Source organism: Polyergus mexicanus, unplaced genomic scaffold (genome assembly GCF_030449975.1).
Source record: "Polyergus mexicanus isolate NDT 795.1 unplaced genomic scaffold, iyPolMexi1.0 SCAF_8, whole genome shotgun sequence".
Classification (NCBI taxonomy): Eukaryota; Metazoa; Arthropoda; class Insecta; order Hymenoptera; family Formicidae; genus Polyergus; species Polyergus mexicanus.
Window position 1 is genome coordinate 5,518,310 of NW_027223328.1, and position 15,301 is coordinate 5,533,610.

A 15,301-nucleotide genomic window follows, 5' to 3' on the forward strand; every position below is an offset into this window, starting at 1 on the left:
ATATTATTTTTGTGGCACGCAGAATTCGCATGTCTTAAAATATGTGTGTTGCACGAAATATTTTTATTACATATAATACAATGATAAAAACTATCATCAGAAGATACTTTACGTATCCAAGATTTAATTCTATCATCACTAAGCCAAGCTTCTGAAAAGCTTCGCTTAGATTTTTTTCTTAATTCATCACACATTTTTATATACAGCAAAAGATAGGCAGAAACAAAGAATTAAAGAAGAATGAATCAAGTAAAAGATAAACAATAAACAATAGGGACTCACAATCAGAATTGATTCAGCTTCTTATATATCAAGACTTCACCAGACACGTATCAAAAAATACATTGACTCGCAAGTACAAAGCAACGAAATTATCTCACAGAAGCGCCGTGAAACAACAGATCGCATATGAAACAAATGCACGACGTACGAAACAAATGAAAAAATACCGAATACTTCAGTTCACTAAGAAACGTGCTGTCATAGAACATATCATGTCTCGTAAGTAGTAAATTAAATCATTATTATTTGTATCTGTTAGAATAGGTTAAGAAAGTTTCAGTTTCAGTTTTTCTTCTTTGTAATTATACATAATAATTTATTTATCAAAGTTTTATTTACATATTTTATATTTTGCAGAAGAAATTAATGAAGAAATGCCGCAATTGGTGCTGCAAAATGAAGGTGGCAATATGCAGCAGTTGATGCAACAATTGTTGCATCAACAAAGAATGCAAGCAGAAATGCAGCAACAACTGCAGCAACAGCTGCAATATTTTCTGCAGCAGCAGCAGCAGCAAATGCAACAGCAACAACCGCAAGAAATGCAACAGCCGCCGCAGCAACAGCCACCGAAAAATAATAAAAATAGTAAATTATTTCTTATTAACTTATCAATTTATATGCATGATTATTGTAATTTAATTATTATTTATAAAAATGTATGTTTATTTTTCAGACAAAGAAAAAAAAAGAGGTTGCGGTAAATCGCGAGCTCGCTGATACAACCAGCGAGGGGGCAGAGGATGGGGCGTACGTGGCGGCCAGGCCAGTAGAGACGGCCCTGGAAGCAGCCGCGGCCGCGGAAGAGGCAGAGGCAGAAGTGGCCTCACTATCGTAAAAAATTTTTATATCAAATATTAAAAATCTTAAAAATAATAAAAAATAAATATAAATAATTTTGGGATTAATTATTTTTACCCCACATTTTTATCATTTATCTTTCTTGTCCTTGGTACAATATAATATATAACATACAGTGGTATAATATGGCTCCAGGCGAAGGTCCACTTAAAAAAACCGAACGCGCCATTGGTGATACCCCATGGGTGGTGTGGAAAAGCACCATTCATTATGTAAAGCCATCCCAAATACATAATATTAATCAATATATAATATTTAATCAAATATGTATCTTAGACAATTAGATTTTTTGTTATTAAAAATCGATTCATTTCATTTAAATATGCGAACGATTTACTAATTTCTTCGTTAGATGATGTATTTTCTTGTATTCTTGCAAATGAATATAAAGTCTGCAAGATTTGGCTAGTAATGTAAGATTTAAAGCGTAGTAGTGTTCAATCAGTTTAATTTCTGATTATATCTGATATAAGCCCAATACAAGATTCAGAATATTAAACTGATTAAATTGAGCACGGTAAATATTTGTAAACTGTTTGTTTGAAGCACAAAAAGTAGGAGTTTAATTCCCATATAAATGATATATCTCGAATTGTATAAATGAAATTTGTAACTATTTTCAAAATTTATTATTTATTTTATTAAGTTAAACCGCAATGCTTTCTAAATATATTTACAATTGCAAATATTATTTTTCCAATTTAAAAATATATTTACAGCCTTTTAATACTATATATTATACCAGAGTTATAAGAAAATACATTATTACATTACAATAATACTGCTTTAATTAATATATATTTTTTTATTTAAATATATAAAAGTGCTCGCATAATATATATATTTTTATTCTTCCAGTATATTATTAACAAAAATTATTTGATTTGTTCTAACAATATTCATTTTTTATCTTTGTATAATTTCTTTTCATTTAAGTAATTTTTTTTAATAATATAGATATTGTTTTTGATAAGAAAAATATATTTCATATTTACTAAATAAATATATTTTACTTAAGAAACTTAAAGATTTAAATATAAACAAAAACGTTATTAAAATTCACCGAATAAATAGTTTTCTCGAGTAAAATAAATTTTTTTACTATCAAATTATTTTTTTTCGCGGTATGTAGAATATGAAATGTTTAATATAATGTTCAATCTTCGAGTATTTTACTCGAATACTTTTATATGCTGTATACTTAAATAAAAAAAAAATAAGTAAGGCAATATTGTTTTAATATAATAATGTATTTTCTCTTATAAGTCTAATATAAATATATAATATCGAAAGCGTGAAAAATCATTTAATATATAATGTAGGAAGGAAAGTTGGAAAAAACATTTATTATATGACATAAAAAGGCTGTAAAAAAAAACATTTAACGCTCATGTATATAAAGAATCGAAAAGCGAGTCACATCGCTCGTCGCCGTCGGCCGTACGCCGTACGCCCGTCGCTATAGTTGCCGGCTCGATAGAAAGAAGAGAGACAGAAAACAGTATATCTGTCCTCTTCTGCTATCCGAAGCCAGCCGAAGCACCGAGCTCACACGTACGCGGTTTGCGCTTGTGTGTGTTATCCCTTCCACCTCGGTTGCATGTTGCTCGCGTCTCAATTCTGGCATCACTGGCTGGAGGCAACCGAGCGCCGGAGGCTGGAGGCGACCAAGCACCGGAGGCTGGAAGCGACCGAGCGACGGATGCTGGAGGCGACCGAGCGCCGGCTCTTCTCCGTTTGGTCGAGGTAAAGTGCAGCGGCGTTAGGCGAGTCTTGCGCCGGAGGACGATTTCGGCCAATGTGGGCAGCGTGCTGGCGCTCTCTATTCGTGGCGTCTTGACTGGTGGTGCGGCGACTGGCGCCATATTGTTGACTAACGTTTAAAGCGCCTTGCGCTTAGAAAGTAGGCGACTGGCGCCAAGACTTTCTCTGTGTCCTTTCACCGCAGGGGGTCTGACCTATATTCTGGCCGGGCGGCTTTCCACTTCCAGGTTGGCCCGGGCGCCCTGCGCCGCCTAGCGGTGCCGCCCGTAACTACGCGCGGACGCGCTATATGCGCGCCGGACTGCTTTCCGCTTCCATGTTGGCCCGAGCGCCTTGCGCCGACTAGCGGCGTCTCCCGCACTACGCGCGGATGGGCGAGCGCTTGCGAGAAACGCTAACATTTCGCGAATATCGCACTGCCGTAATTTTGTGGTTGCCGTAGGCCGCCACATTGTCTAATTTCAACATATTGAATACAATGCGAAGTTGCTTTTAATAACACGCATAAATCATGCATAAATATTAGTATCAGTAACGGCAAAACCAAAATTGTCGGTATTATCGATAATTGTTTCGATAATACTGAGAATTTTAGTTTTGTTTAGATGAGGGCGCTAACCCGTCGGAATTCGCTCGTCGCTTTTGGATTCCTTTAATGAGAAAACTCAGGATCGGGAACTGGTAACGCTACGCTCGCCGGATCGCCTTATATACCGGCGGCCGGCCTCCTACTCACGCGAGCCGGTGCGTGATAGGGCGGCCCCACGATGGGGCCGATACACGGGTGTGAGAACTTAGGGGCGCCATAGGCGCCGAGTCTCCGAATGCGCGCGGTGGATCGGCCCGCGAGGCCGTTAGTAATAATATCATTACAACTATTTATTTTCATGTGATTATATTCTCTATGCGAATTTCTTTCCATTGATGTAATACTTTTCTCACTTAATTTAGTTGGTGTATTAATTAATTATAAGTATTACTTTGTCCATTTTGCATTTTATTTGTTATTTCTTTATTTGCTTTATAGCCATGCTAAGGCAGTAATAAATAAATCAATCAATCAATCTCTCTCTCTTTCTCTCTCTCTCTCTCTCTCTCTCTCTCTTTCTTACAACAATAAAACAAGAAGGAAAAATTGAAAAGGGAATGTGAAGGGAAAACTCTATATTATGCCCCAAGGAAACGATGTTATATCTCTCGTTGCAGTAAAAGTAAAGGTAATCCGGAACGATGTGCAAAAGTGGTCAACAACGGCATATTAAAGTTGTAACGGCAGGGTCGTTACTATAGGCCGTGAAAATACAGAAGATATATATATATATATATACATATATATATATATATATATATATATATATATATATATACCCGCACGACTCACTTTACTCGACCCTACGCTACCTATCCCGCTTGCACGCACATCGCACGCGATGTCTCCCTCGCTCATACACCGCTTTCGCCGTCGCCCTCACACCAGACATTATCTCTCTCGCGGTCCCCACGCAGAACCGACCCCACTACCGGACCAACAACACTTAGTGGGGGAAACGGCCGGGTATATAAGCCCGGCCGGCCGAGACATCAAGACCAGATCCCGTCCTGCCATCCAGCTCCTGACACCGATCTAACCATTACCTACTACCTCTTGGGGGCTAAGGTTGTCCTTAGCTCTGCCGGGTGGCACCGGCTCTCTCTACCTCCAGGATTGAGGTTGCCCTCAGTTCTGCCGGGTTGTACTGGCTTTTATCTCTGCCGCTCCTAGAGCCGAGGTTGCCCTCAGTTCCGCCGGGTTGCACCGGCTCCTATCTCTACCTGGGGCCAAGGTTGTACTTGGCTCCGTCGGGTTGCACCGACTTCCGTTGCCAAGGCAAGGTCCGACGTGACACTCGGTTCTGCCCGCAATACCGAACTACCTAGCCTGACACTAGTTGATAAGTCGCCTGTAGATATTGCGCCGTAGTCTTAAACCCGTTAGCTATAACTCCGCTAGTTCTAACTGCGCCGTAGGAATAAGCTCGCTAGTGATAAGATCTGTTAGTAATAAATCCGCTAGCTCTAACCGCGTCGTAGCTCTAAGTCCGTCCGTTAAGCCTGCTAATTGTAACCGCGCCGTAGGAATAAGCTCGCTAGTAATAAGACCTGTTAGTAATAAGTCCGCTAGCTTTAGCCGCGTCGTAGTTCTAAGTCCGTCCGTTAAGCTTGCTAGTTGTAACCGCGCCGTAATCCTAAGCTCGCCTGTAGGTAAAACCGCCGTAAAAGTTAGGCCGTGCTACCACCGCATGCCGCCTTGCGGTTCTCACCGTTTACCGCTTCGCACCCGCCGCTTTGCAACGGACGCTGCACCTCACCAGCTTTCTGCCTACCGCACGCTGACCGACATCGCCTGGCCCTGCACGCTGCTTTATGTATATCTGCTTCTAACTAAAATAAACTATCTTTTCTACCTATACTATATTCTCGTAAGCTCTCCCCTCCTCTTGAACTCGAGCTGATCTGACCGTCAAGCGAGGTGACCGCGTTACATGGCGTCCGAACAGGGACCTGCCCAGTAGAGACTCCAGCTTGCGTGCGCACCCCGATGAAAATCGCCTGGATATACAATCTGTCGAAAGTCCAGCTCGTGACTCTTTTAGTTAACCAGGTCCTCGATAGTATCGGTAACCTCGATACTTTGCGACACCGACTACGGCAATACGGGACCCAAAACCCGGAACTATTCTCCGAACGAGACACCGCCGACATGCCGACCGAGGGGGAAGCGACGCCGGAACGACCCGAATCGACCCCTGACCCCACCACGATCCTCGATCGAATCCGCAAATGGATCATGACGTATAAGAGTTTAATATTAAAATGTTAATGTAATAAAATGAATAAAAGATCAACGCAATTTGTTGTAAACAATAATACGGATGGTAGTTAACAGTGAAAATAATATAGTCGTAAGTAGGATAGTAAGGTTGGTTTCAGCCACACCCGCAAACGCGGGGCGGAGGATAGCGGGGCCGGGAGTGGTGCACTTGGACACAGTATAATTGGACACGGTGCAAATGGACACGTTACAAATGGACACGAGATTTTGCACACGGTTCAATTGGACACAGTGCATTTGGACACAGTAATTTTGGATACAGTAGCTTTTGGACACATAAGAAAATATGCATCGTTTACTTGGACACCGCTCAATTGGACACTGTTCATTTGGACACCGTTCGTTTGGACACAGAAAGATGCGCACCGTTCATTTGGACACCGTTCGTTTGGACACCGTTGTTTGCCCACCGTTCGTTTGGACACCGTTCATTTGCCCACCGTTCGTTTGGACACCGTTCATTTGCCCACTGTTCGTTTGGACACCGTTCATTTGCCCACCGTTCGTTTGGACACCGTTCATTTGCCCACCGTTCGTTTGGACACCGTTCATTTGTACACAGAAACATGCGCACTGTTTGTTTGAATATGTAACAGATGGAGAGAAATAAAAATCATTTTGGGAAAATATAATCAGTATTCTTATAACACTTTATACTGGTAAATCTATGTAAAATATGAAATCGTGAAAAGGAGATACATTTGAAGGTTATAATATCTGTCAAAATAAAATATATTCATACTTATATATCTCTGATACTGATGTCATTAATTTTACATTGCTTTTAGTACTTTGTTTAGCCTTTCGCATATTTGGATGTCATGCATGGATACAGTGGGTTCCGCCCCCCCTGCGGGGGGGCTTCACTTCCGGAAGATATAACCTAACCCAAACCTATTTCTTATTTAAAACAAAAATTTGGTGTGGATTACGTCGTATAATTTAAATCAAATTTTGGTGTCCAAACGAACGGTGTCCAAACGAACGGTGGGCAAATGAACGGTGTCCAAACGAACGGTGGGCAAATGAACGGTGTCCAAACGAACAGTGGGCAAATGAACGGTGTCCAAACGAACGGTGGGCAAATGAACGGTGTCCAAACGAACGGTGGGCAAATAACGGTGTCCAAACGAACGGTGTCCAAATGAACGGTGCGCATCTTTCTGTGTCCAAACGAACGGTGTCCAAATGAACAGTGTCCAATTGAGCGGTGTCCAAGTAAACGATGCGTATTTTCTTATGTGTCCAAAAGCTACTGTATCCAAAATTACTGTGTCCAAATGCACTGTGTCCAATTGAACCGTGTGCAAAATCTCGTGTCCATTTGTAACGTGTCCATTTGCACCGTGTCCAATTATACTGTGTCCAAGTGCACCACTCCCGATCCGGCGGTTGAGACTCCGGGGCAACAAGGCCCCGGGTCCCGACGGGATCACCGGCCGGGTCTGGGTCCTGGCTTTGGCCCAACTGTCCGGGCGCCTGTTTAACAGCTGCCTCAGGGAGGGCATATTCCCCCCAGCATGGGTGAGGGCCAGATTGGTCCTCATCCCGAAGGCGGGCAAGCCCAGCAACGCCCCTTCTGCATACAGGCCTATCTGCCTGTTGGACGAGGCGGGGAAACTCTTGGAGAGAGTGTTGGCGAACCGTCTCGTCCAACACCTGTCCCGGGGAGAGATGGACCTCCACCGAGACCAGTATGGATTCCGCGGGGGGCGATCGACCGTTGACGCGATCTTGCGCGTCCGGTCCCTCGCGGAGTCCATTATGGAGGGGGGCAGGGTGGTACTTGCGGTGTCGTTAGACATCCGCAACGCATTTAACACCCTGCCCTGGAGTATGGTGGGGAAGGCCGTGAACACCTTCGGCCTTCCCCCCTACATGCTGGAGGTCCTGAGAAGCTATTTCCGGGACAGATGGCTGGAGTACCCCAACAACCGGGTACTCCTAAGCAGAAGGGGCGTATATTGCGGGGTTCCACAGGGGTCCGTGTTGGGCCCCACCCTGTGGAACCTCGCCTATAATAGGGTGCTGGGTATTGCCCTCCTCCCCGGCTGCAGTGTCGACTGTTACGCCGACGACACTTTGCTGTTGGCCGGGGGAGAGAGCTGGGGGACTGCGGTTCATACCGCCAACGTCGGGGTAGCGTGCGCTGTCCGCGCGATCCGTGGCATGGGCCTGCAGGTAGCGCCTCATAAGACCGAGGCGCTATTCATGCATAGGGGGGAGCATGGGGCTTCCCCCGCCGAGGCCCATGTCATGGTGGGTGACGTCTCCGTCCGGGTGGGAGACAGGTTAAAATACCTTGGTCTCTACCTGGACGCGGCCTGGAGTTTTGGCGCGCACTTTGAGCTTCTGGCCCCCAGGGCGGAGTCGGTGGCACTTAGCCTCGGCCGACTCTTGCCCAATCTCGGGGGTCCGGATGGCCGGGTGCGGCGCCTATACGCGAACACCGTCCGGGCGGTGGTCCTTTACGGGTCACCGGTGTGGGCAGACGCCCTGGTGGCCAATCGGCGCGGCAGCATGCTGCTGCGCAGAGTATTTAGGAGGGTGGCCATCAGGGTAGTCCGAGGTTATAGGACGGTGTCGCACACGGCGGCCTCATTATTGGTGGGGATGCCGCCCGTCGAGCTCTACGCAGACATGTACGCGCACGTTTACGCGCGTACGCGAGAGCTCGGTGGGCTCGGCGTGGTTTTGACCCCTAAAGTCAAGGCCGCCGTGAGACTCCAGGCTAGGCGACGCGCTCTGGAGAGGTGGGACGAACACCTCTCCAACCCCCAAGATACATCGGGGAGGCGCGTCGTCGAGGCCATCCGCCCTCATTTGATCAAGTGGGTCACACGGGCGGGTGGCGAGATGTACCGTGCGACGCAGGTGTTTACGGGCCACGGGTTATGCTTCGGCTCATACCTGTGTCGCATCGGTAAAGAGGACAGCGCACGCTGCCACCATTGTACGGGGGGGACGAGGACACGGCGCAGCACACGCTGGAGGTGTGCCCAGCGTGGGCAGAAGAGCGCCGTGTTCTCGTCAACGTAATAGGGGATATTGACTTCTCGCTCTCGAGCATCGTAGCGGCTATGCTCGAGAGCGAGGAGTCCTGGAGGGCGGTCTCCTCTTTCTGTGAAACGGTCATGCTCCAGAAGGAGGAGGCCGAAAGGGAGCGAGAGCGGCTTCCCGGAGAACACCCGGGGGACCGCAATCGCGCCCGACGGGCCCCCGGGGGTGGGCCGATGGGGGCCGGGGCTATACAAGTCCCCGGTCACCCCAGAAACCCACCCCAGCAAAGGAGTGGCGCACGCAGGGGGAGGGGGCGGGGTCGCAACCGCCCCCATCGAACTCCCCCGGCGAATGCGCAGGGCCCCGACAACTCGGGGGGACGTCCGCTATTTCATCGCGGACGTCTCACCCCGAACTGGGCCCGGTGGTCGGAACCCAGGTGGGGTACCTGGGCCCGACCACGCCTTCCCCGGGAATAATACCGGGATGGTGGCGAGAGGGGCGGTGGTCCCCCTCTCGCTAAGTTAGGATGATGTCCCCAGCAACAACGGGGACACTGGGGGAGACAGAAACCGCTCCCCCAGCGGGCATGGCCCGTGGGCGGGGGGTCTCTCTGATGTAGTGCATACGCCAGCTTCCAGAGAGGCCCCCTGAAACGCCCGAGATAGGCCACCCGGAGGGGTTTTAGTGGGTAGTCCCCGGCCGTTTGTTTAGGCCGGGGGTAGTCCCACATAACCCCGCCTCGAACCCCATCGAGGCGGGGTATGCGTAAAGGCATTTCCCCTCCGTTACAAAAAAAAAAAGGTTGGTTTCAGCCTATTTCTTTCATAAGTGTGAAAGAGAGGTACCATTGGAGAGAAAGAGACAAAGATATGTCTCAGAACACTTTGTTGGCAACCGCGGTAGGAGATCGGGCAGAGGGGTGGAAAGGGGGAGTACGTATGGAGAAAGGGGAAGCGCGGCCGTGGGGAGAGCGGGTACGAGTCGCCGATAGTGCTTGAGAGATGGCGCTTGGCTCGTTAGGGGGTCGCACTTTCCCCTCGCCCTAGTACCTTCTGTTCCTCCCCTCTACCCGATCCCCCTCCCGCGGCTACCAACAAATTTTTTTAAGCATATCTGTCTCTTTCTCTCCAATGGACTCTCTCTCACAGTCATTGGAAAATGAGCTGAAACTAACCTTACTAAATATCCAACTGAATCGACGAGACCGCTCGAGAGATGACGCTCAATTCGATCGGGGTTGCGGTTTTTCTCCCGGCGCGACTCGTTTTTTAGAAGGGGGAGGTGACGGCGACGCCTCGCGCCGCTTCTAGCGCCCGATCCGTTATCGCGATTCTTTAAGGACGCGCGCCATTTCTAGCGCACGATCCGCGAGCGGACGCTGGGTATCCGGTATCGAGGAAGACGGAGGATCGTCGGAGGGCGGTCGAACGGAGAGAGGAACGGTTTAGCGGCGATACGAGCGCGCTTATCTCGTTTCGGGTATCGAGTTTTTTCCGTTTTCCGGCGACGACGCGTTTCCGATGACGAGATGCGTCCAAAAACGAGTATCCGGCTCGGTTAATCGGGGCGCGTCCTCGCAATTTTTCCCCGTTATAAAAGAATGCCGCGGCGATTTCGAGATATCAGTACGTTCGAGAATATTCGCGGCGCGATGAATCGCGTACCGAATATTCTAACAAGATTAGCTGGAAGTGTAGTGAATATTCGAATTAGAAGTATCGAGAAAATACAAACTTTGGAGATACCGAATTGTTTAAAGAAGGAACTGCGCGAATATTATATAGAGGACTGTCTGTACTGTACGGAAAAGATCGGTTTCGCGGAAGAGTTCGTGCGAGAAGCGAGCGAGGCGCGATTCGATGAGCCCTTTGCAAAAGTTGGAGTCGACGGCTATCTGCTTTATCGCAATTGGAAGCGGCGATACGGAATTCCAAAATTTTCATGGGAACTGAATCACGTTGTGGATTGCTTTTATAAGTTCGGGTGCTGATTTGAGAACAGAAATTGTTTCGAGGAGGACGAGAGATATTGCATAGATTGCATGTATAGATCGAGTTTTGTGAGAAGCGTATCGACGTACGTAAAAAAAACGGTATATAGCGAGATAGCGCTTGCGATCTCATCGCCGAAATTTTCGAGTAATTGGTGCGACGGCTGCGCGACTAGAGCTTTGTTCTATATCGAGAAATACGACGAACGAAGAGACGTGGTTTATCTGTAAAATATCTTGGCGTTCGTTGAACGACGAGTAATGAATCGAGAAATGATAGAAGAAGAGCGCGATCTTCTCAATAGCGCGCGGAATGTCGCGACGGTAGATGCGTATCGTGCGTCGGCGAGAGGATGTGACGAGTGTCTTGAGTTTCTGCGAGAGGGGTGTCGAGGTGGGCGCCGAGGGAGATCCACCGAAGTGATCAAGTCTCTGATCGCTCGAACCGTTCGATTGACGGACGCGAGAGACAATTTGTGTCGACGTTTTGAACATATAGGAGGCGGTGTAGAGAGACGCGAGGGATTCTCGTGGTCCGAAATCGAGCTTTCTCTAGACGCATTTTAACTGGCGCGGTTATCAATTTCGATTATATCGAACCTCTGCGATTTCTCGAGGATGCTAGAGATACCGTGCCCGATCGAATATGCGATGTTATGGACGGATACAATAGTGTTAAAGTCAATATTGTGTTCATCGGCAAGTTCGTCTCAGGTGACAAGATCACCTTCTATCTCTTTCCAATTTGAGAAAGTGGTACAGGAAGCGCGTAGTCGACGCTATTCTAGCTTCGTTGGAGGAGCTTCAGGAGCGCGATAGTGGATGGGTGTTAACGCGAATATTAAATGTAATGGTGAACGTGAATCAATACAATCCTATGTGCCGGATGCCACGTCAAGATATCGTGAGAAATTATGTTGAAGAAAGCGGTGGTTAACGTGCGATCTACGGATAACGCGTGTTTCGCGTGGGCGGTAGTCGCCGCTCTATATCTGGTCGAAAAACATACGGAGAGAAGATCGCGGTATCCTCATTACTCGACGGTGTTGAATTTGGAGGGCGCCGAGTTTCCTATGAGTTTAAATGGAATTACTAGATTCGAGCGTATTAACGATATATCTATTAATGTGTATACCGTTCGAGATGAGAAGAACGCGAAAGGTAGCTGCCGTATCATTCCTCTGCGTCTCACGATTCGTTCGAACCGGAAGGCGCTCGCGCGTTCATTGTCATCTGACCGGACGATATAGAGGTACGGCGCATTTGAATTGTAATTTAAATTATAAGGAGACTTATGTAATTCTTGTATTTTTTTACAACTTATCAGGCTATGACGCGCATTTTATCATTAGAGATGTGGCTAACGCTTTTCCCGGCAACGTCGAACTGTTGCCGTTAACCAAAGAAACATATCTCTTTCACGAAGAACGTTGAGGCTGCGTCGAATGAGTGATGGTTTGGAAAATGTATAAAATTGCGCTTTGTGGATTCTTTTAAATTTCTAAGCGCGATGCTCAAAAAATTAGCGTCGTATCTCGAGCGAATTAAAGATCATGCATTCGGAATTTTCTGATCTCGACGACGCCGATTTCGAGCTTCTAATGCGAAAGAGTGTGTTTCCATATGAATACATCGACGATGTTAATAAATTATTAGACACTCGTCTGCCGCCGCGGGAAGATTTCCACAGTTCGTTAACCGGTAACGCGATATCTGAGAACGATTACGCGCGCGATAAGAGTCTGGAAGCGGTTTCGCGTCGAGATGCTGGGTAACTATAGCGATTTATATTTAAAAACTGACGTTCTTTTATTAGCAGACGTCTTCAAATATTTTCGCGACACGTGTATGAAAAGTTACAATTTAGATCCCGCGCACTATTACACGTTACCTGGATACATGTGGGACGCTATGTTAAAGTATACAGGTATTCGATTCGAATTGTTAACCGACATTGATATGGTGATGTTCGTGGAACGCGGGATACGCGGCGGGCTAAGTCAATGTTCCAATAGATACGCGTGCGTTAATAACAAATATTTACCATACAGTCGTACAATCCCTCGAAACTATCGCCTTATCTTATGTATTTCGATATAAATAATTTATACGAATGGGCGATGTGTCAATCGTTGCCTTACAAAAATTTTCAATGGGTCGACGACATTACGAGCATTGACTTAATGTCTGTAACATCTGACTCGCCTATCGGTTACATTATAGAGGTCGACCTTGCGTATCCGTCCGACCTTTACGACTCTCACGCGGACTTGCCATTCTGCCCGGCGCGTGATAAGCCGCCCGGAAATGAGAAATTCCTCGCCACGCTGTACGATAAGAGCCGTTACGTAACGTATTATCGCAATTTGCAACAATGCGTTTGACACGAATTATGCATTACGAGAATACACAGAATATTGCAATTCGCGCAATCTCCGTGGCTGCGCGGATATATCGAATTGAACACGCGACTACGAATTAACGCGAGAAACGAGTTCGAGAAAAATTTGTACAAACTGATGAATAACGCCGTGTTCGGTAAGACTGTGGAGAACGTGCGTAATCACTCGGATGTCCGACTCGCGACTCGATGGGACGGGCAATACGGCATAGAAGCGATGATCGCGAAGCCGAACTTTCACAGCAAAAGCGTCTTCGCGGAGGATCTTGTAACCGTGGAATTGCGAAAGCTCGAGATTAAGTTTAATAAACCGGTTTACGTTGGTATGTGCATTCTCGACGTGTCTAAAATTCGCTTGTATAAATTTGACTACGAATATATGCTACCATTGTATCGAGATAAGTGTAGGATAATGTATACCGATACGGATAGTCTTATTTATCGCGTCGAGTGCGAGGATGTGTACGAGGATATAAAGCGCGACATTGACAGATTTGGCACGAGTGATTACCCGATCGACAACGCGTACGGTATGCCTCTCGCTAACAAAAAAAATACCTGGTGCGATGAAGGACGAGAACGCTGGCGAGATTATGACGGAATTTGTAGGGCTTAGAGCGAAGATGTACGCGCTGCGAGTCAACGTAGAGACGATACGAATCAAGAGTGTTAAGAGCGGTGTCGTCGCAAGAACGATAACATTTGACGATTACGCGTGCTGTCTTCGACGAAGGATCTAGATGAGGCGCGAATAGTCCTGCGTAAGATCCAAGTTACACGAGGTGTATACGATATCGAAGTCGAAGGTCGCGCTCAGTCCGCACGATGATAAGCGATACGCGATATCCGGAACTACGGATACTTTACCGTGGGGGCATTATAGAATACCGCTGTAAGGAGCAAAACACGTCATATATCGGGAAGTATGATAAATATTATTCGCGTTCTATACAGTTTATTTTAACAAAATACTCCGAGAGCGCGATAGCCGAGAATAACGGGCGTAGGTCTCGCGAGAATATTTACGAACAAACGCGAGATCGAACTCGTGAGATCGCGTGTTTTTTTGCGAGACCTTTCGCCATTCTATCCATCGCGCTCTCGAAGGTGCTTTTTAAAACATTTAAACTTTGATAGTTTATCGTTAGTATAAAATAACAGTTTATTTTATAAATAACAACAGTATATTTTATAAATAATATTGATTATTGTATAAATAATAACACAGGTTATTGTACTTTTAACCCTTGTTGTTGAATTCCAACGTTTCCGTGTCAAGGAAAAGATTGCTCATTTCGACTCGAAATTTCGGGATGCGAAACATCGGTTGATGTCTCCAAATTTCAAATCAAAGAATACAAGTTTTACATCACTGGCATGTATTCTTCGACTTGGAATTTCGGGATTCGAAACATCGGTGGACGTTCTACGAATCGTCGCGAAGAACGCGCATTTTGCGCAAATAATATAGTTTTTTTTTTTTTATAAATAATATAATTTGTATATGCGAGAATGTAATAAATATTTGCGTTTAATATAGTTTACTTTAATAAAATACTTCGAGAGAGAAAAATAACAAAGACGGGCCGAGTATTTCTACAATATAAAAAATCGTAGAAACCTCTAATCAGTCCTATTTGTAATGCATTTTAAGTCGGATCCGGCAAACTATTCTAGCTCAAGATTTGTAGAACTAGAATAACTTTTCATCCTTGCTAAAGATTTATTCACAAATCTTGAGCTAGAATAGTTAACCGGATCTATGTCAAAATCTATCACAAATAGGACTGATCGGACATTTTCACGATCCTTCTATTATGCTATCGGAAGTATTTTATATAGAGCAACGCGAAAAAATGTTAATGCGAGATACGACGTTAGCATAGCGATGCGATAAAGAATTTATATAAAGCGTTAAAAACAGTCCATATAAAGCGCGAAAGAGAGAACGCAGGATATGGCGGCCGCGTAGCGGCGCGAGAAAGAACTCGCATAGAGCGCGAAAGAGAATCCGTATGAAACGCGAGAAAGATAGCGCGAAGAGTCCGCGATAATTTTTATTTTTCTAACGAATAATTTTATTTAATATATATAGTTTTATTAGTACTCTGCGTTGATACCACTGCTT

General features: G+C 45.8%; 1 protein-coding gene across 1 annotated transcript; it reads left to right on the forward strand.

Moving 5' to 3' along the window:
• Positions 1 to 494: 494 nt before the first annotated feature.
• On the forward strand, positions 495 to 1,120 carry LOC138935825 (putative GATA zinc finger domain-containing protein 25). Its single transcript, XM_070300653.1, has 3 exons — positions 495 to 501; positions 640 to 870; positions 975 to 1,120. The coding sequence occupies exons 1-3, from the start codon at positions 495 to 497 to the stop codon at positions 1,118 to 1,120; spliced, it is 384 nt and encodes a 127-aa protein (XP_070156754.1).
• Positions 1,121 to 15,301: the final 14,181 nt, after the last annotated feature.